Source organism: Nymphaea colorata, chromosome 1 (assembly GCF_008831285.2).
Source record: "Nymphaea colorata isolate Beijing-Zhang1983 chromosome 1, ASM883128v2, whole genome shotgun sequence".
Taxonomy (NCBI): domain Eukaryota; kingdom Viridiplantae; phylum Streptophyta; class Magnoliopsida; order Nymphaeales; family Nymphaeaceae; genus Nymphaea; species Nymphaea colorata.
Window position 1 is genome coordinate 22,698,968 of NC_045138.2, and position 18,061 is coordinate 22,717,028.

An 18,061-nucleotide genomic window follows, 5' to 3' on the forward strand; every position below is an offset into this window, starting at 1 on the left:
ACGCTGACGTGTTCAATTTCAATTTGGCGGATGGAATTCAGCATCCAAGCATTTTTTGGGTCCTACGGCCGAGATGACGATGTGGCGGCCACGCCTTTCCCGCCTCCTCCCTCCTCGTTCCCTTCACAATCCAAGGTAGCCCGGAAAAGCCAGAAAACTCAGACGACAGGTTTCGTCAGCTTCTTCATTCCTGAATCCTGCTCGAATCCCTTTGTTTCAGGCACAGAACTCCTCCCGTGGTTGAAGTTCGTAGCATGGATCCTCGATTCGGTCCGAGGAGGCACGCCGATTTCCGGATTTGCAGCGTCTCTGGGTGAGATTTCTTTCCTTTCATTTCGCGAATCATTTTTCATGTTATATTAGGATATTTCGGACTTTGGGCTCACGGAGTATCAAGAATGCCGTTAATCTAGTGTCATATTGGTCTCTTTATCATATTTGATATTTTTCTTTTTCTGTTTGGGTATCTACAGTTTCAAAACGGAGGTGCTTGAGTTGCGGGCAAGGAATCCTTCTGTTTGTGTGTTGGTGATCCCGGGAAATCCAGGTTTCTGTCTTTTAGGATATTCAGCTGAGTGAATTTTGGAGTCAACTCTCTCTCTCTCTCTCTCTCTCTCTCTCTCTCTCTCTCTCTCTTTCTTTAATTTTTAGCCGAATAATGATCGGGATGTGATAATTATGAGGAAATTGATGGTTTTCAGAATGAGGTGGCTTTGATCTCTTTAATTTGATTTTCTTCGGTCGGTTACACTTCCGGACAATTTATAAACTTTGGCGGACTTGTTTGTTCAGGTGTTGTTTCCTTCTACAGGGATTTCGTTGAAGCAATCTACGAAATGCTTGATGAAAATGCTTCAGTCATAGGCGAGTCTCTAGCACATTTTCCTTTCTCATTTCTTCTTTTTCTTTTTCTGTTTCTCCTCCTCGTCCTGATTTATGTTTCTTTTCTCTATGTTAATTTGTGGTTTCTTTTCTGTGACTCTGCAAGCTACGAGCAGCGGTTGGACATATTGGCCATACTCAAAAGGTAGCGTGCAGTGGGTGTCAGCGTTCTTTTCTTGAGAAGAATCGATATGCATATGAAATGAAATGCTAATTCTTTCGGTCAGTTAAATTTACTTAAACAGAATAGCTTTTCGGTAAGCAGCTGGTTTTCGTACCATAAGGCATTAACTTGATGCTCTCAATGTGGTTCTGAGTAACGCGGTTTGGACAGAGCCGACGATTTCACTCAGCCGACTCATGAGTTAGACGACCACACCTAGTTGAGACGAGTTAAGAACATTAAATATCGTCTGTCATGATGTCTTCTGTCCTTATGTGTGGAGATAGGCGACAGGCAGCTCAACATTTATGGCTCACGGTTACATGACTAGCTAGATGCAATCTACTTGGTTGATGGGAATTTTTCCGTGATGCCTCGCTATCTGATATTGGCAAGTGGACGCCTTTTTTTTTTTTCTTTCTTTCTTTCTCTCTTCTTGGTCAAGTTTTCCAACAAAAGAGGTTGCTTCCAGTTTTATGCGCATCGCTTAGTCACTGAATCTTCTGAATCTGGACGTTCTTTTTACAGGTACTGTGGAGTTCCTTTAGTTTCAATCAATAACCAGTAAATGGTTTCTGGCCACCACCCATTTTCCACATTGTATTTGAATCTCTTCTTTTTTTCTTTATACTAAGTTGTCTCAATTATACTTTCCTATTCCTACGAGCCATCTAATACCTGAATTGTTTTATTATGCCTATTAATCAATCTTGCATAATATGGTGCATTTATCTTTCACGCTTTCTGCTGATAAAAGTACCTTAAGTGATCTATTCCCGATTGCAGAACTGGGAAAGAGGAAGGTTGTTTACGCTCCAGGATCAAATCAAACATAAGGTGTCCAGCTATTGACCAGTTTTGCTTATTTGGGTAGTCAAACGTGGCAGTTTCTGAGCAAGTATAATTACTGTCATATCCATTGTGTGGCAACGTCAAATTCTTTAGCTGATTGATTAGGAATAGATTGTGTGACACAGGATCTATTTATCTGAAGAACTTATCAGCTTGGGTGCATTGCAACTCATTTAATATTCTATATGCTATACAAGGGTTTCTGTTACTTTTTTTTTTCCTAGTTTCCATGGGATCATATTACTTCTCTGGTGAAGTTCTTCTTTTATTTTCTTATTCATCCTCTTCTCTTTGCCAGATAGACTTTGTAAATCAAGAGCTTCAAAGTACCAGAACTCCGATAGTGTTGGTACGTTTATGTTTGAAGTCTAAGAATGATTGCTCTTGTTGTCTAAATGCTTGATTTTTTTTTTTTTTGGTCTCGATAATTTTCTTAAATTTAACTATCTTGTTTACTGAGTGCCTTTTGGCTCTCTCTGATGATGGTGTTACTCTTCGAGCTGCTTGGTTTGTTCTTTGACTTGTATTAATGGATGATACTTTTTGGTTTTTGCTTTTGTTGAAGACCTATAGATTACATTTTGGTGCAGATAGCAAACTGATATTTTCTTAAGAAAAGTTGAACACGTGTTTTATCAAGGGTCAATAGTGTAAGAATCTTTGCTTATTCACGTCTCTCCGTCTAAAATCAGGTAGAATGAGAAGAAGAAATAGAAGAGAAGACAAATGAAGGAAGAGAGTCACACGCGTTAACAGCCGTGTGATCCTTAATCTATATTAAAGAATTAACCTAATCAGGTTATAACAAAATGTACACAAATTATATAACATTTACAGAAGTGCCACCGCCTAGTATGTTTAGGCGTGTGGATTAGAAAACAAGTGGATCGGGTCTGAATAGACCCGAGCCAACATACGCACAAAACTTAACAGCCCCCCTCAAGTTGTGCATGAGATTTGACCATGCATAACTTGTTCTTCAATTCCCAAAAGTGCTGCCCTGTGAGTCCTTTAGTAAAGATATCAGCTATCTGTTCACTGGTGGATATATAAGTAGGCAAAATCTCGGCTTCTTCAACCTTCTGACGGATGAAGTGTTGATCAATCTCTATGTGTTTGGTACGATGATGCAGAATGAGATTGAAGGCAATTTTTATTGCACTTTGATTGTCACATAGTAATGATGACTGGGCAATAGGAAGATTAAGCTCTCCAAGCAAATGTCGTAACCATGATGCTTCAGCTGTCCCTGCAGCCATTGCTCTGTACTCTGCCTCAGTGCTGGATCGTGTAACAGCACGCTGCTTTTTACTGCTCCAACAAATGAGATTAGAATCAAGAAAGACAGAAACCTGAAACTGATCGTCGATCATCGGGATCGCCTGCCCAGTCTGCATCAGTATATGTATATATGCTATGTCCAAGAGAAACATTTGAGCATTTTGTGTAGACTAGTCCATCTCCAAGAGAAGCTTTGAGATACCGCAATATCCGCTTAGCGGCATCCATATGTCATTCTGTGGGGGCATGCATGAACTGAAAAATCTGATTTACAGCATATACTATGTCTGGGCGAGTAAAAGTGAGGTATTGTAACATACCAACAATACTGCGATAGAATGTAGGATCGGAGTATGCTGCAGTTCCATCAGATGAAGTCAACTTAGTGTTTAGAACACTAGGAGTAGTTATGGGTTTGCAATTAGTCATGCCTGCCTTGTCCAAAACATCAAGGGTATACTTGTGCTGCGTAAGAGTCAATCTATCATTTGTCCTGTCAAGCTCAACACCAAAAAAATATCGTAATTCGCCGAGATCCTTCATCTTGAATTCTTGCTTCAACATATCTTTAACATAGGATATATGTGATGCCGAGTTCCTAGTGATAACAATATCATCAACATATATAAGCAACCAAGTGGTAGCTTCTCCGGAATGATAGATAAACAAAGAGTGATCGAGAGAGCTTCGGAGAAAACCAACTTGTTGTATATGATGAGAAAAACGATCGAACCATGATCTAGAAGCTTGCTTCAACCCATATAGAGATTTTTGTAATTTACAAACTCATTGTTGAGGATCATGAGTAGTATAGCCAGGAGGTTGCTCCATGTAAACCTCTTCCTTAAGAATCCCATGAAGGAATGCATTTTTAACATCTAACTGATAAAGAGGCCATCCATATGAGACTGCAAGAGAAATAACCACGCGTATTGTTCCCATCTTGATGACTGGACTGAATGTTTCATCATAATCTTCCCCATATTGCTGAGTGAACCCGCGTGCCACAAGACGCGCTTTATGTCGATCAATGCTACCATCTGGCTTATATTTCAGCTTGTAAACCCACTTGGAACCCACAACATTCTTATCATTTGGACGAGGAACAATCTGCCAAGTTTGACATTCATGCAAGGCTGTCATTTCCTCATTCATAGCTTCAACCCAACATTTTTCCTTACTCGCATGGTGATAAGATTTTGGTTCCACCTTTTTGTTGACTTCTGTCATAAACAACTGAAAATCCAAAGAAAAAGTATTATAGCTCACCCATCTATCAATAGGATGTCTCACGCGTTGTGACTGGCGTGGAACTGCGGGTGGATCTGTCGTAGGAACTGATCGCCTAGAATACACCAGGCCTGAGAACCGATTATATGTAGGTGGATCATTGGGCTGAGGAAATGGAGGCACGCTGTCCAAGGAGCTACTTATAGGTGTTTCGGGTTCATTAACAACTTGCTCCTTGTGTTCATTCAACTTTTCCGCCCCTTGTCTTAAGATTTCAGCATGTAACCAAGTATCATAAAACTCATTTTTGTCCTTGAGTGTCAGAGAAGTTGCCTTGGAGTCTTGTAACCTGCTTTCATAAAAAATAACATGCCGTGAAATATGTACACGCCCAGTTTTAGGGTTGTAACATCTATAACCCTTGTAATTTTCTGCATACCCTATAAATCTGCACAAAACAGCACGATCTTGAAATTTGTTTCCTAAGGAAACATCAACATGCACATAGCACACACATCCAAAAACACGTAAATCTTCATAACACGGCTGTTCTTGATGTAATAGAAAAAATGGAGATTTTCCATCAAGCAAAGCCAATGGCAGTCGATTTATAGCATGAACAGCTGTATGAAAAGCCTCGGTCCACAATGTCATAGGTAAGTCTGTGTCATGCATCATGCTAAGGGCGCTTTCAACAATATGCCTATGTTTCCTTTCAGCAATTCCGTTTTGCTGAGGTGTATGGGGGCATGAAGTTTGTCTAGTGATCCCATTATCTAGTAGATACTCAGTAAATTCACTAGAAATAAATTCACCACCACCATCACATTGAAAATGCACAATATTGCTGGAATATTTATTTTGAACCAAAGCATGAAATTGAGTGAACAGGCGGAAGACTTCTGATTTGTGTTTCATGAAATGAATCCAAGTATATCGGGAATATGAATCAATAAAAATAACATAATATCTACTCCCAGAAGAAGAAGGAATTGGAGCAGGCCCCCAAACATCGGAATGTATAGTGTCAAAAGCCTTTGAAGCTCTTTTATTTATTAATTGAAAAGGAAGGGCATGGCTCTTACAGATATGACAACTCGAGCACATGCTGGACTCACTGACTGAACTCAGACTGGACTTATCTAAGAGCCCGTCTGCAACAAGACTTCGAACAAAAGACTGACTACAATGAGCTAACCGACCATGCCAAATGGATGGCTTATTATATTCTGCGACATTGATTTCACTATGAATTGAAAAGGATTGATCTGAAGGGTGAGATTTTGACAACTTTGGAGCTTCTTCAAGAACATACATGTCGCCTTTGCGAGTGCCCTCAGCGAACGTCCTCTTGGTTCGAGCATCCTTGACATAAACAGAAGACGGTGTGAATTCAACAGAGGAGTGAGTATCATCAATCAGTTTGGACACTGAGATAATATTTTTCTTGACACTTGGAACAACAAGGACATTCTTTAATGGAATGGAAGAGGAACCCATAGATATTTGTGCATTTCCAATGTGCGATATTGTGTGATGGGAACCATCTCCCGTGACAACTGAGCCTTGATCTAAATAAGGGAAAACACTAGATAAAGTACTTGTGTCACCAGTAACATGGGCTGCTGCTCCAGAGTCCACATACCACTCTCCTTGCTCATTTTGCTTCAAGTGGAGCTTAGATAAGGCTGTCATAAGAAGTTGTTGCACCTCCGATGAAACATTTGATGTTGGATTTGAGCTAGATGAGGATGAAACTGACCCTACTGCTGCCTTGTTTTCACGCCTGACTTGATTATTTTTATTCTGAGGATTGTGCCAACATTCTGATTTCACATGTCCCCTCTTATTACAATAGAAGCAAGTCGGAACCCTTCTAGATGTGGCGGCAGTAGTATTCATGCCTGGTGGTGTCGGGAGAATCCCTCTTCCCATTCCTGCCTGAGGAGTCCAATGGCGAGTACGATTCCCTTGCAATGCATGTGTTCCTGTAATCAATACATTGTGGCTGTTGGGAGAAATCAAATTCTGTCGCTGCACACGACTAGCTTCGTGTTGAAATAACTTGGCTTTCATATCTTCAAAAGATGGAAGGACAGGTAAAACCTCCAAGGCTGTGCAAAAAATATCAAACTCTGTTCCCAGGCCACTCAAGGCTTGTTGCACTTTGTCTTTATCGCTGACAGGATGTCCAATGGCAGCAAATTGATCACTTACGTTTTTGATTTCATTCAGATATTCCAAAACTGTACGCGTCCCACGCTTGATATCTTGAAATTGTCTTCTTAATTGCAGAAACCGTGCTTCCGATACTTGAGAGTACGTTGTGGCAAGGGTAGACCACAATTCTAAAGTTGTTAAATCATTATCAATGCCTCTTAATACCTCCTCTGACAAGGTAGAAGTAATATATGCGACAAGTGACTGGTCGTGGGCCAGCCAAACATCATATTCAGGATTACTTGCCGTAAGAGTATCATATTCAATGCTAGTTTCACTTCCAGCCGAAGCCCCAGTAGCTTGATCTCCCACTACGGTCTTCTTCACTTCACGGTAAATATATTTTGGAGGTGAGTAGTGCCATCGATATGCCCATAGAGTCTATGACTTTTAATAAATGGAACAATTTGGCGTTTCCAAGTCAAATAGTTACTATGATTCAGTTTTTGGGAGATAAGTTGGGAGAGAAAGCTGGAGGATAGAAGAGAGGGCGTCGGCTGATCCATGACTGAAGAAAGATGATTAGGGCAGACAACCTGAGGCAGAAAACTGGGCAAATTGGGGCAGCAACAGAATTAGGGCAAAAACGAACCGAAATTAGGGCAAATTGATTAGGGCAAATCAATTTAGGGCAAACGATGAGAGTAAATCACACAAGATTCAAGGCAGAAACCGAAATGAGGGATATCCACGCCAGAAATGAGTACTTAGGGCAGATTAGGGATAATCACGTCAAACTGAAACCACTCACCGGAGGACGAGGTAACCTGGCTCTGATACCATGTAAGAATCTTTGCTTATTCACGTCTCTTCGTCTGAAATCAGGTAGAATGAGAAGAAGAAATAGAAGAGAAGACAAATGAAGGAAGAGAGTCACACGCATTAACAACCGTGTGATCCTTAATCTATATTAAAGAATTAACCTAATCAGGTTATAACAAAATGTACACAAATTATATAACATTTACAGAAGTGCCACCGCCTAGTATGTTTAGGCGTGTGGATTAGAAAACAAGTGGATCGGGTCTGAATAGACCCGAGCCTCCATACGCACAAAACTTAACAAATAGTGTGCAGCCTAACCTAAATATAGAGTGGTTCATTCCCCTTCTCCCTAGACCCTCACTTCACAATGCATCAAGGAAAACAGGAAGACCTTTTGCTACAAGCATCTGATGGCCTCTTTTAGTTCTTTGGATATTGTGAACAACCAGTACGAATTGCGCTCCCAAGTTTCAATCTTGTGGCTGCATCACTGGTTAGGGCCCTTAAGACATTTCCTTCTACAGGTTTGACCTAAGTCACACGGGTGCGCCAAATATGGTGGTGCACCTGTGTCAACTCGGGTGCGGGTGCGACCTGACACGGTGCTGCTGACCACATCCGTTCTTATTTTCTCTTGTTTTTTTTCCTTCTCCTATCTTTCCCTCTTCTCTCTCTCCTCTTCCATGTTATTGAATAAAATTTTGAATTTTGTATGAGATTAAGGTAACCTTGATAGAAAAAAGTTTTAATATAGACAAATAAAATTACTTACATATATATACATATATATATATATATGTCCTCACCACACCCGCATCTAATTTTTTTTGGATCTTGCCGCATCCCGCACCAGCAACCACACCCCGCACCCGTGTGACATAGGGTTTGACAAGAGCATGCTACTGGCTGAATGGTATAAAAGATGTTAAGCCTAACTAGTCAAGCAAATCATGGTAACCTTTTCTATGGCTTGAAGTGTTGAATGGAACTTTTTGGATTGGGTAATTTTAGTAGCCTCCACAATTTGATGATGAGTATTTACTCCTAGTTTCAATGGTGCAAGTTGCAACTTCTTTTGGTTACCAATGTGGGAGACTAATAGTGATGTACTTAGGTGATAAGTCCACTAACCCAGTACAATTTCTGGCATCTAAATTCTTTTCTTTTACCCTTTATTTTGCAGGTTGGTCACTCTATCGGTGCATACATATCATTACAAATTTTTAAGCAAATTTCTTCTCAGGTTAGTTGGCAATGTCAGTCACTTAGGCAAATCATTACTCCATATCCTTGTCATTAAAAGTTGTTCCTGTTGTCACATGCTGTAGGTTCAATTTACTATAGGCTTATATCCATTTTTAACTCTGAACAAGAAATCATTGCAACAGTCAATAATAAGGATCATTACGAGGTAAATTTCTTTTCTTTTAATGAAAGATTCTTGTTGTTCGTGTTGTATGAATTTGCTTATTCTTTTCTCTCCTTTTCATTTCTAAATGATTTTAGAAATAGAGCTTGATAATAGTTAAAGCTAGCACCATGGGCATCATATCAAAATTTTCAACTATATCTGGGTTGTTTATGAGTAAGACCTATAGTTAGTTAGTTGGGCCTATTTTTTCCATATAATCCGGGTTTCCTGTTGAATTTTGTACATGTTATTATCTGTTTGCACCTGACTAATCAACATTCTTATAGAGTACTAAGTGTACATTGAGTTTTTCTGTTTAATATTCTGTATATGTGTTTTTGGCCTTTTGGCTTAGATACATTGGTTCCCTTATTGAATTATGTGCATGATAATCTCTATTCGCACATCTATTTATTCACGTTAGTATATTGTCAAATGCATTGCACTGTAGCTAAAGATCTAATGCAAGAAGAATTAAGATTAACTAATCTTAATCCAACTGCACTCACAACTAAACTAATACTAAACTTGAACTAACTAAAAACTCAAGCAAAGATCAAACGAACAAGAACATAAGAAAACTAACAAACACTTCATTTCTTTCAACTTTTTGATTGTCTTTACAAAATGAACCATCGTCCCTTTATATAGAGAAAGGGATGGATTGTGGACCTGGATCCATTTATAAGTACTGAAAACCTAACTAGATCCAATTACAAGATTTGGTTATGCTTTCATCTTGCATCAGACTCCCCTAGTTGGAAAAGAGTCATCCTCGACGAGTTTAAATCTTTCATTCTGCCAAAATAGTTCTTCACCTTAGAGAGTTTGGACAAGGTTTGGATCTACTGAACAAAAGGTTCCACCACTCATATGTTAAAGTGGTGGTCTGCTCACTATCTTCTGATGATGATCAAGGTGGTGGCTTCGGCGGTGGCTTTAGAGAAGGAACCTGAGCTTGGACATGATTTATGGGCATCCCCAAATCAAATCCAGTCTTAAATGATGGAACGAACTGGTTTGGATCTAGATTCAAACCTTTATACCTGTGAATTGGGCGATACGGGTCCGAACTGGATCCAAAAACCGGTTCAGGTTGAACCGGTCCCAAAAGGGACCGACCCAAACCCTCGAGCGCCTCAAGCGGTAACTCGAGGAGCTGCTCGAGTTTCCCTCTTTCCGCCTCAAACAGAGGCGGAAGGGGCAAACCAGAGGGTGGAATCAGCGCACCTCGCCCAACCATCCCGTCTGAGGGCAGAAGGCGGAAAGGTGAAGGTTTCGCTCTGATACCAATTAATGCAAGAAGCATTATGATTAACTGATCTTAATCCAACTGCACTCACAACTAAACTAAAACTAAACTTGAACTAACTAAAAGCTCAAGCAAAGATCAAACGAACAAGAACATAAGAAAACTAACAAACACTTCATTTCTTTCAACTTTTTGACTGTCTTTACAAAATGAACCATCGTCCATATAGAGAAAGGGATGGATTGTGGACCTGGATCCATTTATAAGTACTGAAAATCTAACTAGATCCAATTACAAAATTTGGTTATGCTTTCATCTTGCATCAAGATCTCAGCCAAAAGTGACGTTTGCAAAGCATTCGTCTCCATGTCATGATAAAACCTATGAATGGCCATACAAATCATGCTTTTGATGAATTGGCAGGGTTTTTTATGCTTAAAAGGTTCAGACTGCTAATTTCAAATCTTTACAAAAACAGATATAAATTCTACAAAGTGAGAAAACATGATTAATCCTAGTTTTGATATATGGATATAACATTCTTGTACTTAGTTTAACAAAAATACACTCAGTACTGTTATATTTAGAACACATTCCATTTGAATGTACATGATAATTTTCATATATATTTGAAATGCTGGGTTAGGCAGACATCCAACTAGATTGCATGCAAGCAACATAGCATAGGTATCAAATGTTTGGCCTCCTTCAACTTGATGGTTTCAAGCGAATCCACATGACCCATAATTGAAGCTTTAGTTGACAAGAAAAATTGAATCTTAGAAAACCTCACGGAAGTAAGAAGAGAAAGGTGCATTTTGTGTGAATATATGTATATCCCTTTAAAAATCCTTATTTAATCATTAAAGGTGTCCAGATTTGTCCTTATATTAATAGTTTGTAGGAGATTATTTTAAGGGAAGTGCCAAACCATCATATTTATAGCATCTAAATGTGTGAATATATACTTCATAGTAACTGAGCCCCTGAAGAGCTACATTTTTCAGATCAGCTGTCCTATCGACTTTTTTGAGCACTACTGCTGCAGTATTGGGATTAATTCCAAGCTTTGCATCCAAGGTTCTCGTCAGAATAAGTATGGGCAAGCAATGGTCTACTACAGCTGTTGAAGCTACATGCAGTCATCTACTGCAAGTAAATTTCATTCTCTGCACAACTAATAGATGGAGAGTTGGTTGGTCATTCTTCATGTTGTCAATTGACAAGTGTCTCACCTACATTCAGCCAGACTTTTCCTGTGAATGCACGTGGTCGGTCAGTTTATGGAGGCTAGACATGATTAATCTATGCTATTAATAAGGTTCATTTTGTGTGCTGGAGGCTGTGCATTCTGAGTGATTATTTCTTCAGCTTATTTATTCTCTTATGATGTCAGGACACAATTTCAATACACATTGCCGCTTATTTATATGAATGATGATATAGTAAGAAACATTGTCCCTATTTGACACCAGTGTGGCAGTGTGGTGATATAAAACAAAGTGCCTTGATAGGATGGGCACAAATGGTGCTGTGATATGTTAAGATCACAAAATTATGATGTATGCCAATTAAAATTCTTTTCATTCAGAAGGAATTGTTCATTAAACATGGGATATGTTGCTTGTCTGCTGATGGATCATTAACCTTTGTTAAGCACTTAAGTTTTTGCAATTGCACTTCTACCATTTTCCTTAGATGCTATATATGGTTCTGTAGATGAAAGCATTAATTTTATTTTCATTTCAATATTGCTATTTTTTTACTAGTCTGTAATGCATTTCTAAAACCTACTCAAGTCTTGCATTTTCTTTTGGTACCCTCTTCTCTCGCTCCCCCATACACAAAACACACAATATATCTGATTTTTGGGTTATACAGTCTGGAAGTGATTTTTTACATGCACTCTGGCATTTTTAGGTTCTTCTTTTTCCTTATACATGAATTTGGGATATCCAAGAATGTATAAGGTAAAAAATTATGATTTTTGATGATTAAATCGGATTTTATGGGGTGATAAACCTAAGACCATTTGATTTTAAAACATCTATAAAAAACTGATTGACAGGTGAATTATCATGATTTTTTACTCCTATAGCTTTGAACATTTAGAATCCATCATATTGTTGGATTCATTGAAAATATCTCCAAAACATATGGAAGGTTATGTGTGTGTGTGTGTGTTAGTTTTGCATGTGTGTGATGAGTTTCTCTTAGCCTTGCAGTTCTAGCCTATTGTATAGCTGACATGCTTAAACTTGCATCAATTTGCAGTACAATGCAGTGCGAAATATGTGCTTTATGGCAATGACGGAATTTGAAAAGGTAGTGAAGGCAATTGCAGTTCCTTTATTTTTACGTTTCTAGGAATCACAACATTTAAATTCAAAGTATCTCTTCCATTTTCGCCCCTGGTGATGCAAGCAAGTAGACCATTGGTAACTAGCTTCTGGGTTAGTTAAATCTTATTTTGTGGACACAAACTTGTTCAATTGATGAATTTTAGCATAGTGGGATAACTAAATGGTTATTTTTTATTATGGCTGTTTTTATTCCTTATGGACTTTTCTGCCTGCTAGAAGTGTCTTCAATCATTTCTGGCTTTTTTGCCGAAAGAAGTCCATTGCACGTTAACTTTCCTTTCTTGGTTTTAAGTTAACAATCCATCTATCAATTCCTGTGTTCTATTGTTGTCTTCTCCATTTTCATCCCTACCATATGGTCTATTGACATATTTCTCTTCTTCATTTTCATGCTTATCTTATGTTCTATTTAACATATTTATTTCTATCTTGTGGTCTTTAAATCCAACCCTGCCTTGTATTTAAGAATTGCAAACTAGTTTTAAGGTTCATTTTCTTAAAAATGATTTTCCTTCTAATCAAATGATATAAATACAGTTGGGACTGGGAAGAAAAGAATGAATTGCTGGTGTTGAAAAGTACTTTTCATGTGGATGAAAGGATGGGTTTTTATTAGAAGTGCAAATGGATCTGTTAATCACAATAAGGCAGGGATGAATTTACGAAATCCAAAAATTAGGGATGAATTGAGAGAAAATCCCTTTTATTTATTTCTTCTGTTGTGTCCTTTATTTTTCAAGATTTTGGGCATGTTTGAAGGTTATTTGAAGATACACTTAGTGGGAGTGTCCTGAGAACAATCTGTTATGACTATGGTCTGAATCTAACAATTTGTTGCAGTCTGTTCCCAATTGAAAAGAACTTCCTCCAAGCAAGTTGAGCTTTCCATCTTGTTTATCCAGCAAATATTTTTCTTGCCTGCGTCGCTCCCACTGAACAAGAAGAAACTTGTACATGGACTGAATTTTGATGCCTGACAGAATCTGTCTTTTTAAGGATAGCGTTGACTGCTAACATGATCAATTAGGCATGGAATTAAAAAAGGAGGGAGTAAGTGAGATGATCTTTATATTTCTTCACTTTACTTAAATGAAGTTGCTGCACCTAGGAAGGTAAAACCCTGGCTTTTTGAGACCATTGATGACCTCCTATGTCTTTTGTTTTGCTTCCTGTTGTTGCAGCATGTGATGATGGGAATGAGTTGTATCAAGAAGCCCATGAACCAGAACTATAACTAGCTAAACAAAATTCTCTTCTTGAGTTTCTGCTTCCTAATTAAATCATGGTTACCAGTATATTTTATAAGGTTCTAATTTTATTTATAACCTGGTGGGTTTGAGAAATTATGTTATCTAGTCAACAGCTATCTGATGTCATGATGGTGGGATGCATTAATATGTATGTGTCGGTTTGATAAAATGCCTTATCTGTTAGTTTCTTTTGTCCGCAGCCCGTTTCTTGGTGCCGCTTTTTGCACTTTGTGAAGTCATAATATTATTTTCTTTTTCATCACCATCTGCGACATGGATTAGTTTTCAGAAGAAGGAGATTGGGAGTTCGTAAGAGAGAAGCAGGATCAAATTGCATTCTTATTTGGTACTGATGATCACTGGGGACCACTCTCATTGTTTGAAGAGGTATGTATTACAACGGGTATGATTTTCCAGTGTAGGCAGTTACATTGACAAGTTGGATTCGTTTAGGTAATATCTATAGGTGAACCAACCAAATTGCACGGGGATCCTCTGATCTATGTTTGGGCTTGGAAAGCTCCTTGCTGGATGAGAACTCATGTAGCTTTTACCCTTGTCATAGTAGAAGTTTTCAGTTTAGAAATTCTTTATGTTTGCTTCTTTCAATGGTTTAGTTGAATTTAGCTTTCATAAATCGTTACATAGATAATTAACCTCACCATGCAGATTCGTTCATCCTACAACTGGCAACCATTTGCCTCAATCTCCAGAAGCATTTAGAACGACTGCTTTACACACTGGGATACACTTTTTTGTTTTACTATTGGTAAATTTGGTCTTCACTTGAACAAAAATATGTGCAGACAAACCTTTCATTTCCGTGTAAACTAGAAAAAACATTTTCTAACATTTTAGTCTTCCCAGTTAGATATCGGTTCTGAGCCAAAAAAACAGTTTTCAAAGTTTCTAACAAACTCCTATCGACAGAAATTACTTGTTTAGGTTCTGCATTTTCTGGTCTCATCTTATTTTATTTCTCCTAGAGTATTGTATGGACTTTAGAAAAAAGAATTCGTTGGAATGATTAGAACCATCATTTCCTTGTTCATGTTATGGTTTTTGACTTCAAGTTCCACAAACCTCACTTGGTGCAATATTGTCTTTTCCAGAAACCAAATGCGAGTTCTCTCGTTTCTTTTTTCCCCATCAGAAATCAATCAATACGGAGTCATTTAATATTGATCTGCGGACAGTATTTTATGGTAGTCTTTTCAAAGTTCATAAGTAATCCCTATGTTGCCCTTATTTGCAGATCTCTGGACATGTTCCAAATGTTTCCTTGTCAATTGAAAGGGAGGGCCATAAGCATGCGTTTTGTTGTACAAAAGCTGGATCTGTATGGGCTGCTCAGTTCGTAGCAACCCGTGTCAAACACTAAGGAGATAGAGCTTGGCTTCAGGTAGTACGTAGTAATCTCATCCCTTGGTGCTCGATGTTCCGGCTGAGCGAGAGGCCGGCAACCCAGTGCCTGGATAAGTCATAAGAGCCCAGTGGCTGCCCCCATTCCTTCTTGCCTCCAACTTTCTGGGCTGCTTCTGTTCGATGTTAATGACGATATGTTTTACTCTACGTTCCTATTTCAAAAATATGGAGAGTATACAGATTGGTGGAAACTGTACCATATGATTCATGAGAACAGTAGAGATCTCCAATTAAATTATAATCTTCTTTTTTGGGTTGGCAAGCACGAAATGTTACTTTAGCTTTCACTGGGAAGCGATTGGGACATTTGCAAGTGAATTTTGCGTAAATGTTACAAGTTGTTAAGAGATCTTCATGATACAATAGGTTTTGTGTTTGGGATATGTCGTGTTCTAACTATCTTCGCCGATAAAAACCTTATGTGAGAAACCGTAAAAATGGAAGGCTTCGCGTATGAGAAGAAAAAGAAGAAGGCTTTGAGATAGCAAACAGTATGGATCTGGTGCAGCTAAAGATTTGAGTAAGGTGCATATGCTCTAGAAGGAGAAATTTATCAGTAAGGTGCATATGCTCTACAAGGAGAAATTTATCAGTAAGGTGCATATGCTCTACAAGGAGAAATTACCGTCATTTTTCATGAAAAAGAGAAGAAAGCCTGTGATGCTGTCGTGTGCTGCCGTATGTCATAAACACACACGCTCTCTCTCTCTCTAGTTGAATTCAAATTGAATTTTGAAAAATAAAGTAGAATCTGATTAAGTTTGAATTCGAGCAAAGATGAGCCCAACACAAAGCTGTACCATTTACATCATAAACCTATGGTCCAAATGCAGGGTCCCAATCTTCGAAAACATTTCGTGCTCACTAATCATTCGTTAGGAAGTGTACATTTCTTTTACTGTTCGGAGAAAATTTTTAATCTTCAAGCAAGCCAATTTTTTAAATATTAAACATTCACACTCATTTTTCATTTCTCACATTAAATAGTTTTTTTGGGCGGAACGTTTCCATCGTTATATCATAAATTGAATTGGAGCAGGAGATGACACCACTTTTTTCGCCGACGATCTTTATTGTCCTTCTATACGAGTTATTGTAAATGTCGTCAGGCCCTTGTGGGCAGTTGCCCATGTGGGCCTGCAGGTGGGCATAGGACCTGGTCTGGCCCTGCCCCCAGCCCGACCACCAAGCTCCAGGCTTACGTCTGGCCAATTCGACTCGAACCAATTTTTTCATATGCATTTAATCTATAAACATATATTTATAATAAAAAATATAATAAAAATAATTGTATACATATACAATTTTTCAGGTCTGACCCACAAAATTGTGGGCTAGCCCAGAGCTCTTTTTTACCTAACCCATGCTAAATACCCACAAAAAACTGTTATGTACCCGGCTCGATGTCCACTCTTAGTTTTTGAAAAAGAGGGTATCAATGTCTTTGTGTGTGGAGTTGTCCCTTACTAAATCCGGGTTTGGATCTTTTATGCCCTGAACGAGAAATTCTTGGCTCTGCCAATTAATGTCATATCTCATATATTAAGATCACCACGTATAAAGTTATATTAAAACAAAACAATAGAGGAAATTATGCATTTTAAAATGTTTGAATTCTTTTTTCTTTTTTTCTTTTTTAACATATGTTTTCTACAAGTTAAAATATAATGGGGATGCCACTTCAAAACACCTAAAGCAAACCTAGTATTACGGGGAGATGGAATGGAATTAAGCATGATTAAATTTTTTTAGTTTTTCATTATTTTTATTTAATAAAATATATTATTATTATTAAAAATATATTTATATTCAAAATTTTTATTTATATTTAAAAAATATTTTTTTATTTTAATCAAGTCGGGCCCAAACTCAGGTTTCGTGCGTCGGACCAACCTGGGCCGACTCTTATCAGGTCAGGCCGGGCTGGGTCGAGTCAGTTCGGCCGGCCCCATGCTTAGATTGAGTCAGACCCACGTACGGAGCTCATTTTGTCAAAGCTTAAAAGATATAGTCTCAGATAAACTTGGTTCACTGTGCTGTGATCAAAATTTTTTAACTACGTAATGGCAATAGTAAAAGATTCGGCTCTCGTGCGGTAAAATACTACTCTTCCTTACTCATACATGAACAAAAAAAATATGATGTAAACTGAAGGCAGTACACTGCGGACGCGTTATTCTGCGTGCGCCTCTATGATTGCCTGCAGTGAAGATCAGATATCTATGGGCCTTTTCAAATGCCCTATGGATCTACGAGATTCCACCAGCTTCTGCTGGATCAATTAAACGACCATAGATTTATATAAAACATGCAAAAATACAGAAAATGGAAAGGAAATGTTCATATTTTCTCGCTGTTCGGATGGGTTTTCATGTGCCAATAGTGATGAAATTGTTTATTTTAAAATCCTTATCAAACTTGGAAATATGCATAAACACGGATCTTTTTTGTATAGTTCGACATATTTTGTACCATATGAAATGTGTCCGCATGGTCAGATTTGTGAAGAACAGTACACGAGGACCAAGAGGACAAAGCGGAGCCCCCACGTAAAAATAAATATAAGCACCGGCTGCGGGTCATATACATGGACGGTGGATCTCATTGAGAATTTGGAACTTCAACGGTCGTCAACTCATAATTGTTAAGAAATTGGCTACGAGATAAGTTTGGCCCGACTCGCCGCAACTCACACCTGACTCATCCGGGCTTGGCTCCAACTCACCCAATTAGTTATAGTGGTTCACATTATGGTAATTTAAAAAAACGACCGAGTCAACTCGCTCACTTTGATTATCTACCGTTCCGAGTCCGAGTCACGAATTTGCCAATTATGCATCCGCTACTCCACCTAACACTCAGGTGGGTGGGAGGCATGCAGACAAAGGAGGGAGGGGATCGCTGCCTTCCCACAAACCCCAGCTTTTCTTTCCCACAGCCTCAACACCTCATCGTCTCGTCATAATG

At 38.5% G+C, this 18,061-nt stretch overlaps 1 protein-coding gene across 4 annotated transcripts; it reads left to right on the forward strand.

Moving 5' to 3' along the window:
• LOC116253756 (uncharacterized) lies at window positions 1-15,443 on the forward strand. Of its 4 annotated transcripts, none has more exons than XR_004172546.2 (13): window positions 1-135; window positions 221-313; window positions 474-547; window positions 793-864; window positions 999-1,027; window positions 1,832-1,882; window positions 2,196-2,246; window positions 8,577-8,636; window positions 8,722-8,804; window positions 11,064-11,211; window positions 12,331-12,381; window positions 13,959-14,056; window positions 14,925-15,063. XR_004172546.2 is itself a non-coding variant. In XM_031628744.2 (13 exons), exons 1-13 carry the CDS (start codon window positions 74-76, stop codon window positions 15,048-15,050), a joined length of 1,005 nt encoding a protein of 334 aa, XP_031484604.1. In that variant the 5' UTR covers window positions 1-73; the 3' UTR covers window positions 15,051-15,443. The 4 variants fall into 4 exon arrangements, 3 of the variants coding, with proteins under 3 accessions (XP_031484604.1, XP_031484607.1, XP_031484608.1); XM_031628744.2 differs by having other exon boundaries at window positions 13,952-14,056; window positions 14,925-15,443; XM_031628747.2 differs by lacking the exon at window positions 1,832-1,882 and having other exon boundaries at window positions 13,952-14,056; window positions 14,925-15,443.
• The last annotated feature ends 2,618 nt before the right edge of the window (window positions 15,444-18,061 follow it).